Source organism: Narcine bancroftii, chromosome 4, assembly GCF_036971445.1.
Source record: "Narcine bancroftii isolate sNarBan1 chromosome 4, sNarBan1.hap1, whole genome shotgun sequence".
Lineage (NCBI taxonomy): Eukaryota > Metazoa > Chordata > Chondrichthyes > Torpediniformes > Narcinidae > Narcine > Narcine bancroftii.
Window position 1 is genome coordinate 255581535 of NC_091472.1, and position 25861 is coordinate 255607395.

Here is a 25861-nt window from a genome sequence, read left to right on the forward strand (position 1 = left end):
CACTCTGCTGGGCTGGTGGAACTCAATGGGGTGAGAAGAATCAGTGGCAGATCAAGTGTTGATTTAGGCATTGGACCTTAAATGTTGACATTCTAGGTTAGTGGTGTGGAGAAGTTTGAAGCTGGGATTTCCAGTCAGGAACTTGTACTGGCAAGAACAGGGCATCTGCAAGAAGGACATTGAATGCAGGGAGCTGGCACCTTGCTCGCCCTGTCTGCTCCTTCCCAGACAGTGTCGTTTGAATGTGGGTTCCACGCTGCTTGTGAACCATCCTTCAAGGCCAACCAAGCTGATGATTAAATAAAAATTTGTTTAAATTTAGACATACAACATACAAACATCCAATTTACACCCAATTAATTTACACCCAATTAACCTACATCCCCGGTATGTTTTGAATGGTGGGAGAAAATCGAAGACCCTGGGGAAAATCCACGCAGACATGGGGAAAACGTACAAACTCTTTACAGACAGCACAGGATTCAAACCCGGGTCCTGATCGTTGGCACTGTAAAGGCGTTGTGCTAACTGATGCGCCAACCGTGCCACCACAATGTGCAGAAACAGCTTTGAAACCCCCTTGGTACTTGTTCTATCAGAAAACCATAAGACACAGGAGTGGAATTAGGCTATTCAGTCCATCAAGTCTGGTCTGCCATTGCTTTATAGCTGATTTACTATCCTTTTCAACCCCATTCTCCTACTCCTCCCCATAACACTTGATCAAGAACATGTTTTACCTCCATCTTAAATATATCCAATGGCTTGACCTCTACTGCTGTCTGCAGCAACAAATTCAATAGAATCACCACTCTCTGGGTAAAGAAATTCCATCTCTGTCCTAAAGGGGAATTTTTGTACTGTGAGGCTGTGCCCTCTAGTTCTAGACTCCGCCACTGTAGGAAACTTCCTCTCCACATCCATTTTATCCAGGGCTTTCAGTATTTGGAATGTTTCAATGAGGACCCCCCCCCACCCACCCTCATTCTTCTAAACCCCAGTAAGTACAGTCCCAGAGTTGTTAAATGATTCTTGTGAACCTTCTCAGTACCCTCTCTAATGCCAAATCATCCTTCCATAAATAAGGAGCCGAAAACTGTTGACAATACTCCATGCTGTCTGACCAATGTCAAGGAACTAACATTACCCAGCCTAAACTTTTGCCTGTTTTTCAGTGATGAACATCAAGAAGACTGAATAGTTATCAGTGACATTGAGGACAATGTAAATAGATGCTCATACATGAGGAAATCTGCCAGTGCTGGGGTCGAGTGTAGCACCACACTATAACTTTCTCTTCACCCCTTCCACCTGTATCCACCTATTACCTTTGAGCTTCTGCTCCTTCCCCTCCCCTACCTTTATATTTCAGGTGCCTTGTTTCCAATACTCGTGAAGAAAGGCTCAGCCCCAAAATGTTGACTGCCTTTTACTTCTGATGAATGCTGTGTGACCAGCACTTTTGCAGAAATTGCCTGACGCCCCTTACAGTCAGAAGAACAGAGTGTCACTGAGTGTCCATGGATTCACCAAAAGCGCTCGCGCATCCTCTGTGGCCACACAGATTTCAGGGCAAACCATTGGCAGCCCGAGCTCCAGATCCAAACCTCTGAACTCGATCAGGGAGCCTTTAGCACTCGAGACCTCTCGGGAGCCCCTCCCACCTGAGGCACCCTCTCGAATCCCAGTTCCAATGCCTGGTACCCCTTCAGCCAGTTTCAAGCCAGCCACAGTGGCTGTGTGCCATACAAAAAAGTGCTGGGGGAACTCACCAGGTCATGCAGTGCCCATGGAAAGCAATAGGCAGTCGACATTTTGGCCCTGAGCGGTGACTCTGGACCACTGAGTATGTATCTGAGCATTTTCTGTCTCAACTCAGATTTGTCTCAGATGCAAGAATATTTTTAAACTTAGTTGAGTAATCAAGTGATGGTCAGCATTTCTGATTGTCTCACGGAGATTTTCCACAGTGAATGTTCACTCTAATCCAGACTTGTCCATTGTTCAGTTTATAAATTTCAGCTGTAATACGTGAACTATGCTTTGGACAGTAGTGTTCTTGCACCGGAGCCGGATGGATGTGAGTTAAAATCTCATTCTGGTGGTGAAGGACAAAATCTATTCATCTTGGACAAGCAATAGTTAATTCAAGACTGAGACTTTTCATTTAAAAAAAATATCTGGACATAACAGCACATTATCAGGCCCTTTCGGCCCATGAGCCTGTGCCTCCCAAGTATTCCAATGAACCTACAACCCCCATATGTTTTGAAGGTTGGGAGGAAACCAAAGTACCCGGAGAAAGCCACACAGACACAAGGTGAATGTAGATTTGAGCCTGGGTCGCTGGCGCTGTAATTGCATTGTACTAACCACTAGTCTTTTTGACAATCTTTTAGAACTAAAGGTCAGGGCACGAGTAACTCAAATTAAAGTAAAAATAAAATTGGCTGTGATCTTATTGAATGGCAAAGGAGGCCGGAGGGGATCTGTGCTCCTGCACATTGATGCTTAGATAAAAGGAAAATGAGAAAAAGAAATGGATATATTTGCTTTGGAGATGATGCTTTATAATTACTGCACTGTTTATTAGGATGAAGGTATGAGTATTTCATTTATTTTTTTATCTGAATTCGAAAATTGGAAGAATATTTTATATTCTGTCTAGGCACTCTCCAACCAGGTGGCATTGTCAGTGTCCATAACCCCCCCCCAAGTCGCTGCTTTCCCTATTCCTCTGTCTCCATCCCTCCAGCTCCCAACCCCCTTCCCCTTCCTCTGCCATCAGAGAGCTACCCTTAACCCTCTCCCTTTTTTCTCTTCTAACTTCCCACCGGTATCCACCTATCACAACTTCCCTGTTAGCCTATGCTCCTCCTACTTCCTCTCCCCTCTCCTTTCCTTTCCCCCCCTGCCTTTTTATTCAGGCTTCTGCCTGTTTTTTATTGCTTATCCTGACAAAGGGCTCAGGCCTGAAACATCGTCTGCCTTTTACATTCTCTGGATGGTATGTGACCTGCTGAGTTTCACTGCTTGTGGATGCTGTGTGACCTACTGAATTTCTCCAGCATGTTTGGGTGTTGCACCAACAAAGCTATTACTTATTCCCTGTCCTGGAACAGCCCTTAAGTGAGTCTGTGTTGCCAACTGCTGCAGCCCTTGTGGTGAAGATCATCCCACAGAGCTTGTCAGGAGAAATTTGGGAGTTAGACCCAGTGATGGTTAAGGAACAATGGTAAAGTTATAAATCAGAATCAGAATTTATTGTCGTGAACGTGTCACCAAATTTGTTATTTTGCAGCAGCCTCACAGTGCAAACATTTATAAACCACGTTACAAAATAAATAAAAATAGTGCAAGAAAAGAAAACGACAATGTGAGGTATTGTTTGTGGTTCATTGTTCATTTAGAAATGTGATGGCAGAGGGAAAGTATCTGTCCTTGTGTTACTGAGTGCTCGTCTTCAGGTTCCTGTGCCTTTTAACTCGATGGTAACAGTGAGATGCTGGAGTAACTCAGCTGGTCTTTTCAGCATCCACGTGAGAAGGGGGCATGGCCTGGATGTTGGGGGTCCTTGAGGAGAGAGTCTGCTTTCTTGAGGCACCACCTCTTGTAGATGTCCTCGATGGAGTGAAGACTGGTGCCCGTGATGTTGCAGGCTGAGTTAGCAACCCTCTGGAATTTTTTTTCTTGCCCTGAGCAAGACATTAATGCAACCGGCCAGAATGCTTGATGTGTGATTTGGGAAACCAAGCACCTGTTGCTCTCATCCTTCTTGGTGGGAGAGGTTATTGGTTTAGGAAGACGATTGGAATAGGCCAATCAATTACCTACAACTGATCACAGTCTGCTGGAGGATCTTAGCAGGTCAAACAACATCAGTGGAATAAAAATAAATGGTCAACATTTTATCAAGCTCCTTCTCTCCCACCAATTCTTGTGGTTAAGGGCAAAATCAATTGAACTCCATCTTAGGCAAGACATTCAAGACAGAAAATTTTTTAAATATAAATTTATATAGCACAAGCTCAGTAACAGGCTCTTTAAGCTCAAGAGCCCGTGCCTCCCAAATACTCCAATTAACCTACAACCCCTGTATATTCTGAAGGATGGGTAAAAAACCGGAGCACCCAGAGAAAGCCCACACAAACACAGGCGAACCTAGAAACTCCTTATAAACAGTGCAGGATTCAAACCTGGGTCGCTGGCGCTGTAACAGCATTGTGCTAACCACTAGTCTTTCTGAAAATCTTTTAGAACTAAAGGTCAGGGCACTAGCAAGTCGAATTGAAGTAAAAAAAAATGGCTGTGATCTTATTGAATAGCAAAGAAAGCTGGAGGGGATCGGCGCTCCTGTGCATTGATTCTTTGATAAAAGGAAAATGAGAAAAAGAAATGGATATATTTGCTTTGGTGGTGATGCTATATAATTACTGCACTGTTTATTGGGATGAAGGTTTGCATTTTTCATTTATATTTGGATCTGAATTTGAAATTTGGAGCTTATATTCTGTCTGGGCACTTTCCAATCAGACGGTATTATCATCATCTCCAATTTCGATTACCCCTCCCCCCTCCCCTGAGTCTCTACTTTCCCTGTTCCTCTGTCTCCTTCCTTCCAGCTCCCCACCCCCTTCCTCTCCCATCAGACCCTTGACCCTCTCCCCTATCATATTTTTTCTCTTTTACCCTCCCACCTGTATCCACCTCTGACTTCCACCCCCTACCCTTTTCTCCTTCCCCCACCCAACTCCTTTTTATTCAGGCATCTGCCTTCTTAATTTCTTATTCCTGACAAAGGGCTTAGGCCTGAACCGTTGACTCTTTTACAGCCTGTGGATGTAGTGTGATCTGCTGAGTTGGTGAGCATTGTGGCCCTCGTGGCTATTAGGGAGGAATTAAGGTGTTAGATTCAGTGACCTGGGAAACCAACACTTGGTAATGTTCCCAAGCACCTGTTACATTTTTAAAATTTAGACATACAGCACAATAACAGGCCAAATCCCATGCAGACGTGAGGAGAACATACAAACTCCTTACAGACAGTGTGGGATTTGAACCTCTGTCCCGATTACTGGTGATGTAAAGGCCTAGAGCTAATCACTATGCCAACCATGTTGCACTTGTCCTCCTTGGTGGGAGAGGTCATTGGTTTGGGAACAGTGTTGGAATAGGCTGTTGAGAGTGAGATAACTAGTTTGGTAGGTGTCAAAGGTAAGGACCCTAAACACAGTTTTGATGGGGCAGAATTTTATTTACAGAAGGCAAGTCTGGGAAATGGTAACTGATGCAATACACACACACACACACACACACACACACACACACACACACACACACACACACACACACACACACACACACACACACACACACACACAGTTTAAAGCAGCCGTGGGAAAGAAATAGCAAACAATTAATAATGAACGTGGGGAAAATTGCGTGGGAACAAAATACACACACACACACACACACACACACACACACACACACACACACACACACACACACACACAATGATTGGTACACAATGATCAAGGAAAAATTACTGCAATGCCCCACCACCCCTTCAATCTATGCTACAAGGGACACTAATTAAGTGCTCCCAACCCTTTTAACTGTGCACATCTTACCAACAGTTTCACCAGCACCCTTCCACATTTCTAGGCCTGGAGTGAAGCAGAGTGGCCCCAAGCTGGCAAAGAGAGAGAACAAAGAACACATGGCACCTTTATAGAGCTGGAGGGTCCAGCCCAGATCATTTACATTGACCCAATGGCTCGGTGCCAGGATTACAACAGCCAATGGCCCAAGGCCAAGTAGAGGCAGGCTGGAAAGTGCAGTCCAGGTAATTTACAAGATGTGCACTAATGGGTGGGGCAGAACCAAACCTTGATTGGCAGCTGGTGTGTCCTCCGACTAGGTAGGGAGCAGTGCAGTTACAACTCTTCCCCCAATACATAGGTCAATCAATTAAGTGAAACTTAATGCAGTCTGCTGGAGGAACTCAACAGGTCAAGAAAAAAAAGGTCAACATTTAATCATGCTCTTTTTCTGCAGTCTCCTGTATGTCTCCAAGTGGGAGAAAAAGAACATGATAAAACATTGACCATTTATTTTTTTCTCCCACTTAACCTACTCATGTTCCTCCAGCAGACTGGGCTTAGTTTCAGATCCCAGCAACTGCGGTGCAACCAGCAGATGCTGCTCTCTGAACATCAGTGGAGGGAGGAGTCAACATGGTTGTCCAACTGCCTGTTAAGTAGGTGTCTATGAATTGAGTTCTAAGGTGACTTTTACTCATTGGACTTTATAAGGAGTGGAGATTCTGAGCTTCTGATGTTTGATGAAGCTAGAACTTGTCCTGGTTGCAGAAGGCAAATATAATCACACGGGATTAGTTTGAGGTTGGAAGCTTATGACCAATGGCTTATCACAGGGATCATTGTTGTACATTAACGAAGTAGGAGATATGATTAGGAAGTTCGCAGATGATAAGAACATTGATTTGTTGTTAATAGAGAGGACGATGGTCTTTGGCTCAGGATGATGTTGATCTTGTGGTAAGGTGGGCTGATCAATGGCAAATGGAATTCAATATTGATTGGTGTCAGACAATGCTTTTGAGAGGACTAGTAAAACCAGGACAAACACAATGAAAGGAGAGTGTGAGAGAGTATTGAGGAACTCCAAGACCTAGGTGTCAATACCCCACTGTGTAATTGGATCCTGGATTTCCTCTTCTCTGGACCCCAATCGGTTCAGATTGGCAATAATATCTCCTATACAATCTCCATCAGCACCAGAGCATCACGGGGCTGCATACTTAGCCCCTTGTTCTACTCGCTTTACACCTATGACTGCGTGGCTTGGTACGACAATAACACCCTGTAGTGCACTACCAGTAACCTCAAAGACTAGGCAGGGTGAACAATAGGCTTTAATGTATAGAAGAACCTTGCTGGCCCGGATCCAGGTATAGGAATGGCGGGAAGGGAGAGGTGACCCAGGACCACAGGGGAGGAGTCAAAGAGTATGAGTCATCAGTGGGCGGGCCAGCTCCATATATACAGTAGTCAATCATAACTATATACAATGGAGGAAACATATCACCACACACCCTTTATAAATTTGCTGACGATACTACGGTAGTGGGTTGTATAAAAAGGGGAGATGAATCAGCATGCAGGAGGGAGATTGAAAACTTTGCTGAATTGTGTATTACCAACAAGCTCTCACTCAATGTCACCAAAACCAAGGAGCTGATTGCAGACTTTGGGAAGGGAAAACCAGAGGTTCTTGATCCAGTGATCATTGGGGAATGAGAGGTGGAGAGAGTAAGCAAATTTAAATTTCTGCGAGTCACTGTCTCGGAGAACCTTCTCTGAAGAAAGCACGTCAGTGCCTCTACTTCCTCAGAAGTTTGTAGAGGTTTGGTATAACATCAGAAACACTGGAAAATTTCTACAGATGTGTAGTGGAAAGTGTGCTGAGATCAACTGCATCACGGCCTGGCATGTAGGTACCAATATCTCTGAGCAGAAAGCCCTGCAGAAGGCTGCGGACACAACTCAATAAATCAAAGCCAAAAATCATTGAGAACATCTACAGGGAACACTGCCATCGGAGAGCAACAGCAATCATCAAGGATCCACTCCACTGCCATCAGGAACCTGCTATCACCAGGTTCAGGAAGAGCTACTACCCCTCAACAATCAGATTCCTCAACAACAGACTCAATAAGAGACTTATTTAATGACTCTTACTTTCCACATCATTTATTACTGAATATTTTTTCTGTATTTGAGCAGTCAGTTTGTGTACATTTCTTTCTCTATTTACATTTTTCTCTCTTATATATGAATCTTTTTCTTGTGTACAGTTTGCATTTACCGTTAAGTAGAAATTCTGCCTGGCCCGCAGAAAAAAAGAATCTTGTATGTACGATATGTCATCTATGTATTCTGACAATTAATTTGATCTTGAACTTGAGCAAGTCCAAGATGTTCAGGTCCAAGGATCCCTGAATGAGGCAGTACATGGAGATTTGGTGCTTGAGAAGCATACAGGCTCATTAATCAGGACATAGAGTTCAAGAGCAGGAACATATTAGGCCATGACAGTGTACAACTCTGGTCATCACACCACAGGAAAGGTGAAGAGTGCTGGAGAGAGAGCAAGTTAAATGTTTGATATGAAGTGTTTCACTTATTTTGAGGGATTGGGTAGGGACTTGTTTTCCTTGATGTGCAGGAAGCTGAGGGAAGACCATAAGACATACTGTAGGAGCCCATCAAAACTGCCCCACCATTCAATCCTGAGCTGATTCATTCACTCATTCAGCCTCACTCCCTGACTTCCCCATAACCTTTGATGTTTGATTTTTCAGGAGCCTATCAATCTTTGCCTTAAATACACTTAGATATCTGGAAGACCAGACAAAATTATGAGGTAGATAATCAGACCACAATAAAACCAAAGGGCATAGGTTATGGATAAAGGGATCTGAAGAATTTATTTTTCACCCAGAGGGTGGTGGAATCTGGAACACATTGCCTGAAGGGTTTTAGAGGTATCTGAGAAGGCTAAGGACCAAGTATTGGAACACTGGATTAGCTTAGATGGGTTACTGATGATGGCCATAGATATGGTGGGCCGAAGGGCCTTTCTTTGCTCTTGTCACAGAATGGCGTTTCCCATTTGACACTTTTCTCAACAGAAGATTTCGGACTGATTAATATTTTGGTACAAGGGACTGAGGAGATACAGGAATGGAGGCAGATTTAAAGCCTCTACTGATCTTATTGTTTGGAGAGATAGATTTGAGAGCCATATAACCTACCCTGCATTTATTTCTGCCTAAAACAGGCTGAAACTACCAGGGCAGCAGTGAAGGATACAAAATTTTAAATTAAAAAAAAAATTTATTTCAATTTTAAAAAAAATTAGACATACAGCATGGTAATGGCCCATGAGTCCATGCCGCTTAATTTACACCCAATTAACCTACAACCCCCAGTACGTTTTGAACAGCGGAGATGCCAACTTTAAGAGGAGAAATTAAACTGAGACCCCCTTCAAATGCATTATTTATTTTAATTCTTGGAAATGGTTAAGTCTAATTTAAAGGGTTGAGATGAAAACTGAATCACTGACAATGCAATAGTCTGGCATATAAATGCATCGATAATAAAAGTTCATCATTATTACTAATGAGCACTGAGCTTTTTTGCAAGTTTTGTCTGTTGTGATTTATAGTCTTCTTCTTTGGAGCCAGGATCTGATGTGCTTTGTATCTCACGGGGACAGGCTAGGCTGTTCTAGTTTAAAACCATGAGACAGGAGCAGAAATAGGCTATTCAGCCCATCGAGTCTGCGCTGCCATTGAATCATGTAGCGGCCATGTAGCGGTCCGAGTGGGAGCCATAGACCAGATCGCTGGGTACTCACCCTGTTAATGGACCACATGCGCACGGTGCTGCTTGCCGAGTAATGGCATGTTGGTTTGCTGTTCCTCCTGCCAGAAGGCATGGGGCCCCACTGTGTTTAATTTAAATCTGCTAGCCCCGCGGATCGGCAGCAAACCCATAGTGATGTCACCACCCCGTGTTGTGGAGCCCGAGATGGGAAGGATATCAAAGAAGCAAGTAAAGCCCAAATAAACAGTCTTGTCTCGACTAATCCAGTGTATGTGTAGTCACTACAAGCTGATCCATTTTCTCACTCAGCCCCACTGCCCAGTCTTCTCCCCATAACCTTTGATGCCCTGGCTAATCAAGAGCCAATCAATCTCTGTCTTAAATACACCCAATGACCTGACCTCCACAACTGTCTATGGCAACAAATTCCACAAATTCTCCACCCTCTGGCTGAAGACATTTCTTTGCATCTCTGTTCTAAGTGGATGGCCTTCAATCCTGAAGTTGTGCCCTCGTGTCCTAGACTCCCACCATAGGAAGCAACCTTTCTACATCTGCTCTGTCCACACCTTTCAACATTCAAAATTTTCAATGAGATCACACTGCCCTCCCTCCCACCAATTCTCCTAAATTCCAAAGAATATACTGTATATTTTGGGGTACAAGTTGAGTCGTAATACCCAAAAAAAATCCTCCCAAAAAATTGGGTTCGACTTATGCATAGAATAACTTTTGAGACCTTCAATTCAGCTCAAAATCCAATCCGCGCAGATCCAGTGAATAAATTGACCTTTGAAAAACAAAAAAAAACCTGACTGTGACAGACTTTCATTGAGATTTTTATTGAAAACAACAACACAATTAGCACCCTTCAAAATCACTGTCATTGTCTGAAAACCACAACACATTTAGAACCCTTCAAATTCACTCTCCCTATCATCGTCTGAAGGAAAGATGGCAGCAAGCTCATCCATACTCTCACAGTTTAAACAGTCATCATAAGGGTCCCAGTCTGTTTCTGATGAAACGGTTTCAGCTTTATCGTCAGTGTCCCACAATAAAACATCTTCCGTGACATCAATTGCACAAGAGATACCCAACTTTTTAAACAATTTTATCACAGTCTCTACTTTAACTTTGTCTCGTGCATTGAGCACGAGGTTACACAGCACATCAAGTGATGCAGCACGCATTGTCCCGCCTTTTGTAAATGACTTTTCTGCACTCGACATCCTTCTATTTCATTCCTCGTGCACATGGTCTTTCAATGGCTCATTCAAGCAGACATCAAGAGGTTGCAATATAGATGTCAAACCACCCAGGATAACCACCATTTAAGTATTATGTGGTGCTAATCTACTATTAGTCTTCTCACTAAGTGGCTATGAAACATATCCTAGACCAACAAACTCCGTTCTTTGTGTAAACCCCCTGGCCACTATTTTCACACATTGTCTATCCATAGTTTTACATCATTTTTATCCATCCATCCTTTTTCATGAAAATGTACAAAAATGCCTGCAGGGAATTTCATTTTTGGTTTAATTTTGCATTTGAAGATCACCATGGGTCTTGAGTTTGTCCCGTTGGCCATGCATGATAACACCACAGTAAACCTGCTATTTCTGAGGACTATTCTTCACGTTTTCACCATTTTAACACCTTTCCATTCCACTGTTCTATTACCTATCATCTCAAAATTCATGGGGAGTTTCATCTATGTTTCTGATATTTGTCAATGCAAACTGGTGTTTCTGCTAGTTAGGTATAATAATCTAGTGAAAACTTACAACTTTATGATCAAGATCTTTTGGTAGTTTCTGTGCAATTTTTGTCTTTGGCATAATACCAGATTTTTACTGTTCATGAAATGTTTCCACCAGCCTACGGTAGCCTCAAAATCATCACTGTGTTCTGGGTGTGATTTGCAGTGCAAATGTCTTATTTTATTTTGGGTGACTATGTACTAGTCTTGCCTCTGTTCACGTTCCCGTTCTGCAACGTGTTTTTTGAACCCTGGCCGAGTGATTCCTTTTCTCAAAGAACATTGCCTTTTTGGTAAGTTTCTTAAAGTCTCTTCTTTCTTCCTCCAATCTCTAACCAACTTCTCATGCACATCAAATTCTCTTGCAGCAGCGCATATTTTGGTTTTCTTGGCCATTTCTATCACTTTCAACTTAAAGTTCCGTTCATATTTTCATCACGTACTGTGTTGTGTTAATGGACCCTCCATGATAGCAATCACCTTCAGCCAACGCCCATCAGATCAATCCACACGATATATGGGGGTCGACGTATAGTCGGCCCATCTCAGGCATCGTGAGGTTTGTGAGTCAACTTATAAAGGGCACCACAGACAGCCAGAAAATTGGGGTCAACTTATACCATAAAACGCTTAAAATGAGACTGAACAAGGGGTCGATGTAAGATGGTCGACTTGTACACTGAAATATACAGTAGGCCAAGAGCTGTCAAAAGCTCATCATATGATAACCCTTTCACTCTAGGAATCTCCTTTGAACCTTTGCCGACTTAAGGTCATCATTTCCTAAATGAGGAGGCCGAAACAGCTCACAATGCTCCAAGTGAGGTCTCACCAGTGTCTTACAAAGCTTCAACATCACATCCCTGTTCTTATATTCTATTCTTTTTGAAATGAATGGCAGCATTGAATCTCAACCTACAAGTTTACCGTCAGGCTATCCTGAATGAGGACTTCCAGGTCCCTTTGCATCTGGGAATTTTCAGTTTTCTCCCCATTTAAATAATAGCCTGTTTGAAGTGCAATGTGCTGCACATATCCCCCCTCCCCTGTCCTTCATAATTACTTGGTTCCTTCAGATATTCATGATGAAGCAAAATAAATTGCAGGTGCACCAAACTATCAAGAAGGCAAATGGAATGTTAGCCTTCATTGCTGGAGGGATTGAATTTAGGAGCAGGGAGGTTATGCTCCAACTGTACAAGTTACTGGTGAGGTCACATCTGGAATACTGCATGCAGTTCTAGCCTCCTTACTTGAGGAAAGATGTACTCGCTTTGGAGGTAGTGCAGAGAAGATTCACCAAGTTGATTCCAGGGATGAAAGGGTGAGGCCCTATGAGGAGAGATTGAGTCGCTTGAGACTCTACCTGCTGGAATTTAGAAGAACGAGAGGGGACCTCATAGAAACATAAAATTATGAAAGGAATAGATAGGATAGAGGTAGATAAGTTGCTTCCATTGGTGGGAGAGACTAGAAGTAGGGAACATAGCCTCAAGATTCAGAACAGATTTAGGATGGAGATGAGGAGGAATCATTTTCCCAGAGAGTGGTGAATCTTTGGAATTCTCTGCCCATTGAACCAATGAAGGTGACTTCAGTAAATACATTTAAGACAAAGTTGGATAAATTTTTACAAAGATGGGGAATTAAAGGATATGGGGAAAAGGCATCTAGGTGGAGATTAGCCTATCATCAGATCTGCCATGGTCTCATTGAATGACGGAGCAGGCTTGATGGGCCGGATGGCCTACTCTTGCTGCTGACATCAGGGGTTGTGGGCTAAGACTGGCATCCTGAAGCTTGGAACATTGACACAAATCTTGGTAATTATGTTCCTGACACGGAAAATTGCCTCACAAAAATGGGGTAATTCCACCACGGGAATTTCAGAGAGCATTTCAGGGGCCACCTCATTGGGGAATATCGAGTCATCTAAAGAACAAGAGGGTGAGGCATGTGAGGATAGATCCAATCAGGAGTTGTAATGGAAATGTGTACATGAATTTGGAGGAGGCAGCGGAGATCCTTAATGAATACTTTGCTCCAGTATTCACCAGAGTAAAGGACCTTGGCAATTGTGAGGATGGCTTAAAGTGGACTGAAACACGAGTGTATTGATGTTAAAAAAGATGGTGCATTTTAGGTTTTGAAAAGCATGAAGTTAGATAAGTTGCCAGGACCAGATAAGATTTAACACAGAAATGCTGGAGAAAGTCAATGGGTCTTGCAGCAGCCATAGGAGGTAAAGATAACTGATGTTTCAGGAAGGGCTCAGGCCAAAAATATCAGTTATCTTTATGTCCTATGGATGTCATCAGAGTTCCTCCAGCATTTCAGTTTTATTACAGTCACGGCATCTGCAGACTTTTGTGTCTCACCCCAGAGGAGATTTACCCAGGAAGCAAGGGAGGAGATTGCTGAGCCACTGGTGATGATCTTGGCATCGTCACTGGAGTCAGAAGTAGTGGAGGATTGGAGGGTTGCAAAAGTTGTTCCCCTCTTCGAGAATGGTAGTGAAGATAATCTGGGAAATTATAGGCCAGTGAGTCTTACCTCAGTGGTGGGCAGACTGTTGGAAATGATCCTGAGAGATAGGATTTACAAGCATTTAGAGATGCATAACTTGATTAGGGATTATCAGCATGGATTCACCAAGGGAAAGTCGTGTCTTACGAGCTTGAGTGAATTCCTTGAGCATGTAATGTGGTTGATGAAATGTGTATGGATTTCAGAAAGGCATTTGATAAGGTTCCCTGTGCAAGGTTCATCAGAAAGTAAGAAGGCATGGAGTCCAAGAAGGCCTTGCTTTATGGATGCATAATTGGCTTGCCCAGAAAAGGCAGAGGGTGGTTGTAGGTGGTTTGCATTCTGCATGGAGCTCAGTCGGTGACAAGTGGTGTTCCAGAGGGATCTGTTCTGAGATCCCTCCTTTTTGTGATTTTTTTATAATGACCTTGATGAGGAAGTGGAAGGTTGGGTTAGTAAGTTTTCTGATGACACAAAGGTTAGTAGTGCAAATAGCCTGGTAGGGTTATGATAGATTGATAGATTGCAAAGTTCGGTAAATCAAATTTGAAGACAGAATTCAATGTTTTTAAGAGAACTCTGATCAGTATGGATGAACTGAGAGATCTCGGGGTTTGTGTCCATAGGGCACTCAAACCTGATGCACTGGTTGACAGATTTGTTAAGAACTGTTGTTAAAATGGTGCAATAACCTTTATTAACTGTGGAATCGAGTTCAAGAGCCATGAGGCAATTTTGAAGCTATATAAAACTTTAGTTTGACCCCACTTGGAATACTGTGTTCAATTCAAGTCATCTCACTGCAAGAAGAATGTGGGTAGTATCAGAATGTGTGGAGATTTTCTAGAATGCTGCCTGGATTGGAGACCGCACCTTATGAGGATAAGTTGAGTGAACTTGGCCTTTTCTCTTTGGAGCGATGGAGGATGAGCGATGAGTTGATAGAGGTGTGCAAGATAATTAGAACATCGATCATATGGATGGCCAGAAGCTTTTTCCCAGGCTAACATGAGGGGGCATTGTTTTGAGGTGCTTGAGAGTAAAGCCTGGTTGGGGGTGGGGGGATGTAAGAGATAGGTTTTTCACACAGAGAGTGGTAAATGGATGAAATAAGCTGCTGGCAACAAAGGTACAATTGGATATTTAAAGATTCTATTAGATAGGTATACAGACCTGAGAAAAATGGAGGATTATTTTTAATCCTGTAGGAAAATTCTAGGCAGTTGATAGAGTAGGTTATTAGGTTGGCACAACACTATGGGCTGAATGGCCTGTACTGTACTGTAGATTTCTATGCTCACTGTTCAGAGGCAACAAGAATGGCAGATATCTCACCTGAACGACCTCAATGATCTATGTTTACTAAGCACAATTTAGATTTACCGGCTAGCTGAGGAGAGCATAAAATGTTAGTTGGTGGCGTGGTGATATATTAGTGGACTGTCCTGGTATAAAGATTCAAAAGATTCTGTTTAAGTTGCATTAAATATACTTAAGGCATGGATAGATGAATATTTGAATGGAAGGGGAAAAGGGTGACAGGGAACAGATGTGTAGGTGGAGCTGAGTCCACAGCCAGATCAGCCACGATCTGATAGAATAATGGAGCAGGCTCGATGGGGCAGATGGCCAACACCTGCTTCTATTCCTTATGTTCTGAAGTAATTCTTCCAACCCATGAAATTTCTGCAGTTCACCATTTCGGCCTTCCTGAACCTTCCTGATCTTCCAACCCATGTAATCTCTGCAGTTCACCATTTCGGCCTTCCTGATCTCAGCTGCTTTCTCATTGCTCGCCGTTCTGTCAGCTGCTAAAACTCGTAGTTCCAGAGTTAAACACATAAGGCTGCAGACGCTGGGGTTGAGTGCAATACACAAATGTGCTGCAGAAACTCAGCAGGTCACCCATCATCCATAGGATGTAGGAGACAGGTGATGTTTTGTGACAGAGCCCAAATCAGGCAGATGCCTGAGTAATAAGGTGGGGGAGGAGCACAGGCCAACAGGTTGGGGGGGAGAGGGGGGGAGAGAAAGACATTTAAAAGTGATAGGGTGCTACTGCTGTTCCAGATTTCAGCACCTGCAGTCTCTTGTGTCCCCAAAGGTTCACCAATCTTCTGAGTACACAAAACCAAGCTTTGAGCTGTGTCTTAGTATATGTGATAATTTTAAAAATCAATTCAATCCTTAGATCTGGAAAAGACAGAAGGAGATAAAGTAAAAACTCACCAAAATGCTGGAGGAACTCAGCCAGTCTTTTCAGCATCCATAAAAGACAAAGATATATTGCCGACGTTTTGGCCCTGAGCCTTTCTTCAAGGAATAAGCAGAAGAAGCCAGAAATCTCAGAATTCAGACAGATAGATAACACAGTTCTGTCCACCACAACAGTGTGGATCTCCCAATGGCCACCCATTTTAATTCCCCATCCCATTCCCTTGCTGACATGTTTGTCCAGACTGAGACCACCCACAAATTGGAGGAACCACATCTCATCTTCTGACTGGGCACCCTCCAATTGGATGACATTAATATTGATGTCCCTGGCTTTCGTTAACCCCCTCCTCACTTCTCCCCATCGCCTTCCCCAGCTCCTTTCCCTCAAACATGATAAATTCTTACTTCGTCCCTTATCATATCTAATTAACACCTTCTGTTAGTCTGGTTCCTTGCCTGGCCAAGCATTGCCTGAATTCAGAGACTTCCTGAGATTTCCTGCTTCTGGCTTATTATGCTTATTCCTTGAAGAAGGGCTCAGGCCAGAAATGTCGGCAATATATCTTTGTCTTTTATGGATGCTGAAAGACCAGCTGAATCCTCCAGCGTTTTGGTGAGTTTTTATTTTTATCTCCTCCTGTGTATTGAATTTTGTTTGATTAACCTCCCTGTGAATAAGCATTTCAATAACATTGTTGCTTTTCTCTTGCAGATTTGAGTCCATGGGTGTCGAAGTTTAGCTTTCCAGGAGTCTCTGATTATTCTCAACTGACAATAGATCTTGGCAGGAATCAGCTGATAGTTGGAGCCAGGTAAATGGACAATTTCCATCGTGATTACGCTCCTGAGCCTTGTTTCTGCTCGAGTCCATTTATGCTTTCCGATCCACAAACTAATTTCCGTGTGTGTTGCATTTGAAAAGTGGCAAAACTCACCTTTAACCCCTTCCCTACTAGGTCTCTCCTCTCTCACCTTCACAAGAGCACAAGTAATAGGAGCAGGAGTAGGTCGCTCGACCTCAATCCTTTCCTGCCATTCAGTGTGATCTGGCTGACCTTTGCTGGCATCAGCATTTCTTCTGGGCCCTTTCTCCATACCCCTCTATTCCTTGATCCATCTCCACTTTAAATATTTTCAAAACCTGCCACTTTTCCATCCTGCTAAATATTCGAAGCAGAAGGGAGTCAGTAAACCCAATCGTTCACTCAGTATTTGTGGAGGAAAGTGAAAAGGGGCTGTTTCAGGTTAAAGTAGTTTAAAAGCAAGCCATTCCACTAAATAGGCCAAGGATTCTGCTGCAACCCCTCTTGCCTTTCTTCAACATAGCCAATCAGTGTGGTCTTTAGATCAGTGTCCTTTCAATAGAAATAGAAAAACTTGGGACAAAACAGAAACTGCTGTTACAGACTTATCTGAGCAGTCAACATTTGTGGGAGACAATCACAGTCAACATTCCAGGATCTCAACATTTCACCGGAACTGGGAAATATTCGATTTGACATTTAAGAAATATTTAGACAAGCACATGGGTGGGAAAGGTATGGAAGGATATGGTCTGGGTTCAGGTCAGTGGTACTAGGCAGAATAATAGTTTGGGATAGTCCAGACTGACTGAAGGGCCAGTTTCTGTGCTGTAACATTCTATGGTTTTTTGTTAGAAAACAAATATGTTTAAATTTGGAGAGAAGGATGGGGTGGAGAGATTCAACTCGGATAGGATGGAGCATGAGAGATGCACATATTGGTGGTGTGAGCCAATCGGATGTTAAAGGCATCTTCATCCCAATTGACCTATTTGGAGAAGATAATATTACTTCATGGCTATGATTGTTAGTACAGATTCTATCACCAATGTGTATATGTACAGATGGTAGTGTAGGATGACTGTGATTGGCTGAGAGTGTAGCCACACCTACTGGCAGGTCTTAAAGGATTGCTCCTAGCCAGACCAGGTCATTCTACATGATGTGCTCCAGTCTTTTAGTTAATAAGAGCCTTGGTTTGAATCAACAAGTCTTTGGTTCTTTCGACGTGCATTACAATGGCTATAGGCCCTTCAGCCTGACTCAATGCACATCAACCATCAGGTTTTATTTTTACCAAAAATACACTTTATTCACACTAAATTATTTACAAACAGGAAACTGTTCAAAATTTAATTCCACCCTTAGTTTTGTATCCATACATTTCCATCACAGTATGTTGTTACATTCATGTTCTATTTACACCATTGCCACCACTGTGCTACCTTGTTGTTACTCCATTCTGTTGTTTGAGAGGCTTCCCTCAATGCCAGGTAATGAATGGTTCCCACAATGCCCTTTCATTGGCTGCGCCAAGCCCAGTGTATCAACCCCCCCCCTTCCCCCCATGTATTCAAGCAGCTTGGAATGTGCCAGTCAGCAGCATTCCTGCACCAACATCTCCGTGTGCTGAAAGACCAACAGGTTTCGGGCAGAACAAAGGGCGTCTTTCAACTGAATTGTTTCTAGCTGTTCTGTATGTTTGACTCTGTGTGTGTCCCCAGGAACAGCTCATAAATCAGAGGGTCCTCTGTACTTATCAATACCGATCACATTTTATTTTATGCTCTTCACGTTCCCCTCAACTTCCCCTAGATTCTACTACTCACACACACATTAGAGTGACATAGAATGGCCACTTGATCCACCAACCTGTACGTGGGAGGAAACGAGCACCTGCAGGAAATCCACATGGTCATCGGGAGATGGTACAAACATCATGCTGTGCTTGTCATCAGGGTTTAAATTGGATCTCTGGAGCTGTGAGGCAAGTTTTCCCAGATGCCCCATGATGCAAATAGAGGATGATGAATGAGAATAGAAGAAAGAAAGGAAAAAAAAGATCAATCTTGAAACTCAGAGCTTAAAACATTGCAGTTGGAGGAAATTTGAATTTAAAGAGGATGCAGAAAATCCTCAGGGAGTCAGGTAGCAGTCGTAGAGACAGGAAAGTAGAATTAAAGTTTCCATTTGAAATCCTTTCATTAGAACAGACCCTTTCAGACATGAATCTGAATTCCATTTGGGTGCTGCAAAGTGTGTCTTCAGTGTATTAGGTGCTGCCCCTTAAACTTGCATTGGAACAGTGTGAGAGGCCAAAACCAGAGAGGCCAGAGTGGGATGGAAATTTAAGGTGAGGAGGGTGGAAGCTCAAACTCTTCCTTGAGGACTGAACAGAGATGTTCGGCAAAGAGGTCATCCACACTCCATTTGGTCTCTCCAGTCTGAAGTGACCACATTGTGAGCACTGAATGAGGTGCCCTAGGGAGGAAAATGTGTGTGCAAATTGTTGCCTCACCAGGAAGGAGTGTTTAGATCCTTGGATGGTGGAAAGGGAAGAGATACAAGGGTTCCTCTTGCATTTGTGTGGGAAGTTAGAAGGGCTCCTCTGTGTTGGTATGGGAGATAGAAGTGCCTCTCTTGAGGTTGCATGAGATATAGAAGGGTCCCTTTTATGGTTGCGTGGGCAGATAAAAAGGACATCTCTTGTGGGAAGATGCCTTGACAGGGGAGTGATTATTATTGGAGATCCAAGAGTGGACTAGGGTGTCATGGAGGGAATGGCCCCTTCAGAATGCTGAAAGGGGAAATGAGTCCAAAGCTGGAGATGGGAATTTGATGAAGTGGCTGGGTCCATCAACTTTTGATGTTGTTAGGGATGGGATGAATTTGGGATGGACTAGGCTGATGTGAAGCATTAACACTAATACTAAGGCCAAAGAACCGGTTGGTGTGTTGAAAAGTCTATGTGAACTAGGGATTTCATGGTGTGCAGAGCCAATGAAAGGAGGGAAAGAAGAATGTTAAAGACCCATGGATTGAGTGAATGGCAGAAGGAAATGGGTGTCAAAAGCAAGGGTGTTGCAAAGCAAGGTGGTTGATGATGGAACACATGGATCCCCTTGACTCATGCGTCTATTTGACCCATCAATTCTATAATCTCTTCTGTCCAATTTAATAGCCTCTTCCCATGGCTCCTTGACTTATTCCGTCTAAAGTGCCTGTCCAATCCCTTTTTGACATAATTGATTGGTCATGTTCCCTCCATCCCTGCAGGCAGTGAGCTTCTAAACCATTACTACTTGAAATATGCAAGCAAATGAGGCTATGGCACAATAATGTAAAACATCAGGCAGGCTATAACTGGGGAACTGTATGGAGCTCTGGTTGCACATTATGGGAAGGCTGTAATTGTACTGGAGAAGGTGCAGAGGAGACTTACTGGAGCATTGCTTGGGGTGGAGCTGTCCAGCAATGAGGAGTCACTGTCTGGTCTGGGTTTGGTAGACTTGGAGCAGAGGAAGCTGAAAGGGAACCTGAATGAAGTACACAGGTTATGAGAGGTGTAGATGGGAATGATTATAAGAAATAGAGTTATGGAGCCAGACAGCAAAGAACAAGTCCTTCAGCCCAGATTTGCAGCATGGTTAGCATGGTGGTTAGTGCAAAGCTATTCCAGCACCAGCAACTCGGGTTCGAGTCTGGCACTGTCTGCAAAACGTTTGTACGGTCCATCCGGTTACCTCCAGGAGTTCTGGTTTCCTTCCACCCTTCAAAACGTATGGAGTATTTGGATGTTACCAGCTTGTGGGCCAGAAAGGCCTGTTACCATGCAGTATGTCGAAAAAAAACTATCCATGTTGATCAAGTGGATATTCTGTGCTGGTCCCATTTGACTACATTTGACCCATGCCCTTTTAAACCTTATCTGTCCTTATATCTGTCCAAATGTCTTTTGGAAAATAAAATGATGCCCCCCTTCTATGGGTTCCTCGGCCTGCTCATTCCAGATAAGGACCACCCTCTGAGTGGAAAAAGTTGAATGAAATGTCTAGATTAATACCTGAAGCATCAAACAGCAATGATGGTGTGATATACCCAGGACTGACTCAATTATAGGGTAATAAAATGTTAATGTGAAAAGGTTTGAAGGTAAAAGAGAGACACAAAAGTGATTGCACGTGGTGGAATCTACTATTAAAAAAAAAACCAAACCAGTGCAGGAAATCAGTGAGTCTGGCAGAATCTGTCCAGAAATAGATAGTCGACATTTCATGTCAAAACCTTGCTTCGGGACCTAAAATAGGAGATTTGTGGCTAGTATGAACAAAGTGGGATGAATGGTCTGTTTCTGCACTCTACAGTAATTTGCCTCCTAATCCTGTCAAATCCTCTGCACGCTTAATAACAAGAAGACTGGTACAACACAAAGGACTCCAGGCTGTTGTCCAAGGGTGAAGGCAATTTTCTGCCTACATGGGAAATTTGATGGATTTTCAAAAACATCAGGGGAGAATGTGAATGAAATATTTCCTTTTCCAAGTTTGGTTCTCCATTGTTAAGAAGCCCCTTAAAGTTAGGACTCACTCTTACCCATTGATGCTGGAACAGGGTAACCTGTCAATGGCACATGAATCGAGTCAGCAGCTGATTAGGTTGGCCAAGTGTTTTAATTTTCTGTGGTGATGCATAGGCATAAAGTTCCCAAGAACTTAGCTTAATTGATGCAGTTGTAGCATGTCTGCTCCCATTTCCTGGCAATGTGATGTATTTCTCTCTTGATTTTGAACGGTAGGAATATTTTTCACTTCTTTTAAATTTTCTCTCTGATTGCTCTTACTGTACATCTTCACAGGTTGGGTGCCCCTGTTTTCTGCCTTGTTTCTGTTCTACCACAAACTGATCCTGCATGTGCTTCTGCTCCCTCTGCAGACTTAATCACACCTCTCTGTTTCTCTCTTGTTCTTTCTTTCTCTTGTTCTTTCTTTCTCTGTCCCTCTCCCTCCCTCTCACCTTGTTTTCTGTTTTTCTGCCCTTTGTTTCCTGTTCCCTCCACTCTTTCCTCCTTGCTTTACTTTTCCCTCTCTTATTTTTCCCCATTCGTTTCTTACTTTTTCCATTTTGTATAGTTTTCAACCAATATTCCTTCTATTGCTGTGTTCAAACACCCACTCCATCGTCTTTTCTTTTAGTACTGTTCTGTCCATTGCTATATTCCCTAATTCTATGACTTACTCTGTTCTTGCCCTACTCCCTACAATTCATCCCCCTAACTCCATCTCCCTCCTTTTTTGCCCAATGTGGCCTCTTGTCATTCAATCATTGGAGCTTCCAAGCCTCCAAGTTCAGAACCTACTCAACTCCCTTTTCTCCATCATTACCTTGACTTAATGTTCATAACATTCACACCGGCAGTAACCATTCATGCTGCACTAATCTTATATGGATCCCATTTCATTTTCAAGTTCGTTTATTACCATATAACCAGATGACCATAATGCACACACATAATGATAAATATAAATACATATATACTCATGTAAAAGTCAAATTTTCTAGACCACTTTTTAATGTTAAATTTACGGGGTTGTCTATTACATGGATACTACTTTTGAGGGCACAAAATTCACCCTGATACATTTTGGCCAAATCAGCCCAGCTGCTCTCTATAACTGTGTTTTTGTCTGCGAACGGAAGGCAGACCAAACGTACTGTAATTTTAGATTAATGAAGTACCCATTCAGAGATACAGTACTTACAGTGAATGCATATTGGCCTAGCTTACCATGTATAAGCAATGATGGTGTGATATACTCGGTACTGACTCAGTTATAGGGTAATATAATGTTAATGAATTTCGGCCTAGCTGTGACCATTTACATCTGCAAACAGCAAGCAGATGAAGCGTCGTTTTAAAACTTTAGTAATTTTACGGTAGCTATGGTATTAAATTCAGGGATACAATAATTACAGTGAGGAAAATAAGCCAAAAATAAAAGGTTGACTTTTATATGAGATTGACTCTTAAACGAGTATATATGGTAAAAGTTTTGGAATGATTTACAGGATGCTGCTCATCAATCTCACAGCCTGCGGGAGGAAGCTATTTCTCAGCCTGGCAGTCATGATTTTGATTCCCATATTTCCATCAACTCCCTGCAGATTCTACTGCTTATCTATCTTAGGAGCTACTTACAGCGACCATTAACCTAACAATCTGCATATCCCTAAGATGTGGGAGGAAACCGGTGCAAGGAGAACAAGCAAATGCCACATGGAGTGTAGACATAGTCAGGATTGAACCTGAGGCATCTGTTCTTCTTGATGCAGCACAGTGTTGCCTTTTCCTTTGATCTAAATCTAAATTATTCCTGTTGAATGTTTCATTACATTAGAAGTATTTTAGGGGTACAAATATTTTTTTTTTTTTTTTTGAGAACAAGGAACATTTATTTTACAACAATGCAAAGTTGGGTGCTTCCCCTTACCCTGGGAATACACCGGGTACAAGTATTTCTTGTGCAGCAAACTTTTCTTTTGTCTTGCTTTCTTGTTGCATTGGCTAAGATCTCTCCTGCTTTGCCCACTGAGAAGCTTTCAATACACCTTGGATGTCACATATAGGGCTGCCCCCTGACGATTTTCCCCACAAGTAGCAGTATCCTTTTTGGTTGTGGAATTTCTGGGTGGATGTGGGATAAGGGGAAAGCCATTTAGGACCGAGATGAGGAGAAGCATCTTCACTCAGAGCATTTTGAATTTATGGGACTCCCTACCATAGAAGGTTGTTGAGGTCAGTTCATTAGATAGATTCAAAAGGGAGTTGGATGTGGCTTTTATGGGATCAAGGGCGAGAGAGAGCCGGGTCAGGGTACTGATCAGCCATGATTGCATTGAATGGTAGTGCAGGCTTGAAGGGGTGAATGGTCTTCTCTTGCTCCTGTGTTCCACAATTGAGGAACTCTGTATTCAAGAGGTGAATGTTGAGTGATACCTGATGTTTAGTACCAGTATGGTGATGTTTAATTGTCCTTTTTCAGAAACTACTTTTTCCGACTTCGGCTGGACAATTTTTCACTTCTACAGGTAAGCACGACTAATGCTCCAAGCCTCGTAGTTGTTAAAAATATCGTCGTAGTTTTTTTAAAAGTATCATAGCTTAAAAAGGCAAAATCCTTCCATTAGAAACACAGGAGAGTGCAGATGATGGAATATGGTACAAAACACAATCGGCTTGAGTTCGTTTATTATCATCTGTCTGTACATATTCAATCCCAAAAAACAGTAATTCTCCAGATCACGGCACACACACATACACCGATACATATACAGCATATGTCAGTCACATATATACATAAAGATATCATTTTAAACAAATATGTCAATATATCTTGGATTATTTACCTGGTTACAGGACACTGTTCATCAACCTCACTGCCTGCGGGAAGAAGCTATTTCCCAGCCTGGCAGTTCTGATATTGATGCTCCGGAAACTCTTTCTTGATAGTAATGGGTCAAAGATAATGTGTGCTGGATGGAAAGGGTCCTCTATAATTCTTTGAACCCCACTGAAACAATGCTCCTGGTAAATGTCTTCAGTAGAGGAAAAGAAGACCCTCGTGATATTCTCAGCTTCTGTATTGGCTCAAGAGTCCAATGCTTTGCAACTACTGTACACCTCAATGATGTTGGAGGAACTTAAGGAGTCGAGCAACATCAGTGGGGTGGTGGGAAGGAATTGTTGGTATTCATTGTTGAAGCCCTTCATTAAGATATTCATCCATTCATTCCTTGCCTTGCTGGAATTGTTGAATTAAAGGTGTAATTAGAAGGGTTGCACTTTTTTTTCCAGGACACAAACCTTTAGCGTATGAGCACTAATGTTATTGGGCTATATCAATGGAGGGACAGCTCTGGTATGGCTGTTGGTGCCTGATATACTTGCAGCCACAACAGCAATTGCCTAGACTGCTTGGATTACATTACTCAAGCAACTGAGGTTATAGAACATAGAATAATATGTCACAGTACAGGCCCTTCAGCCAACCCATGCTAACCTAATTCCAATCAATCTAACCTTTTGGCATGCTTAGCATAGCAGTTAGCGCAGTGCCGTTACAGTGCCAGCGATTGGGATTGGGGTTTGAATCCCGTGCTGTCTGTAAGGAGTTTGTACATTCTCCCCGTGTCTGTGAGGGTTTCCTATGTGGGCTTCAGATTTCATTCCACCAGTCAAAAACGTACTGGGGGTTGTAGGTTAATTGGGTGTAATTGGGGCTCTTGGGCCAAAATAGCCTGTTACCATGCTGTATGTCTAAATTTATAATGTAAAAATGTAAAATTTCTTGCTAAAGGATTGCTGTGTCTCAGCCATCTCCATTTTTATTTCTGGCGTCCTCCCTGACCCGCTGTTGTCTGAAGTCACTCAATCCCCATCTCCCTGGAGTTTGCCCCATAAACTTTCTCTTTAAAACCATCTCTTCCACTAAGTTTTCACAATAACTCCTCCGCTGACCATTGATTGCGACTCTTTCAAGAGCCTCAGTGTGGAGAGTAACGGTGGCATGACAAGAAGAATAAAAGGTCACTGTTTGACAGTAGTTGTCTGGTACTCAGGAACAAGGAAGAACCCAGCACTGTTGCCTTTCCGAAGACCATTCTCAATTATGATGATGGCATACTGCCTCTCCAAAGCACAAATACCTGGGCTAACAGTGCATTATCAGGGAATGCTGCACTGTTGTCAGTGTCAACTAATGGATGAGATGTTAAAGCAAGTCTTTGCCTCCTCGAATGGGTTCAAGGTCCCGTTGCATCATTTAATAGAAGGGCAGTGTCTGCCCTCAATTAACATTCTTAAGGAATCCTTTGAACTCGGAGATAGGTTGTTTCCTCTCCAGTTCCATGGGTTTTGAGAGGGCTTTTAAGGCCAGTGTGGGATCTGCCAACTCTTGTATATGGGGGATGAGGATCTCAGTGGAGCAGGTGGAGTGGTTATGGAATAGCAAATTCTGCACACTGTTAACGTTGAGCTTCTGTCTGTTCCTAATGCATGGACAAGTTCTCAGTGCCACCCTGAGTGTTCTTTCTCCACTTTGTATGGCTATGGGCCAGGGATTTTCAGAGCATGC

At 42.8% G+C, this 25861-nt stretch overlaps 1 protein-coding gene across 6 annotated transcripts in view; it reads left to right on the forward strand.

Annotated features, from left to right (window-relative positions):
* The window catches only part of sema5ba (sema domain, seven thrombospondin repeats (type 1 and type 1-like), transmembrane domain (TM) and short cytoplasmic domain, (semaphorin) 5Ba), a 395686-nt gene that overhangs the window by 172604 nt on the left and 197221 nt on the right, over positions 1–25861 (forward strand). For all 6 annotated transcript variants that reach the window (XM_069934791.1, XM_069934794.1, XM_069934796.1 and 3 more), the window contains 2 exons: positions 16640–16739; positions 23771–23816. In XM_069934791.1, the coding sequence (XP_069790892.1) occupies positions 16640–16739; positions 23771–23816 (146 nt within the window). The remainder of the gene's footprint in view (positions 1–16639; positions 16740–23770; positions 23817–25861) is intronic.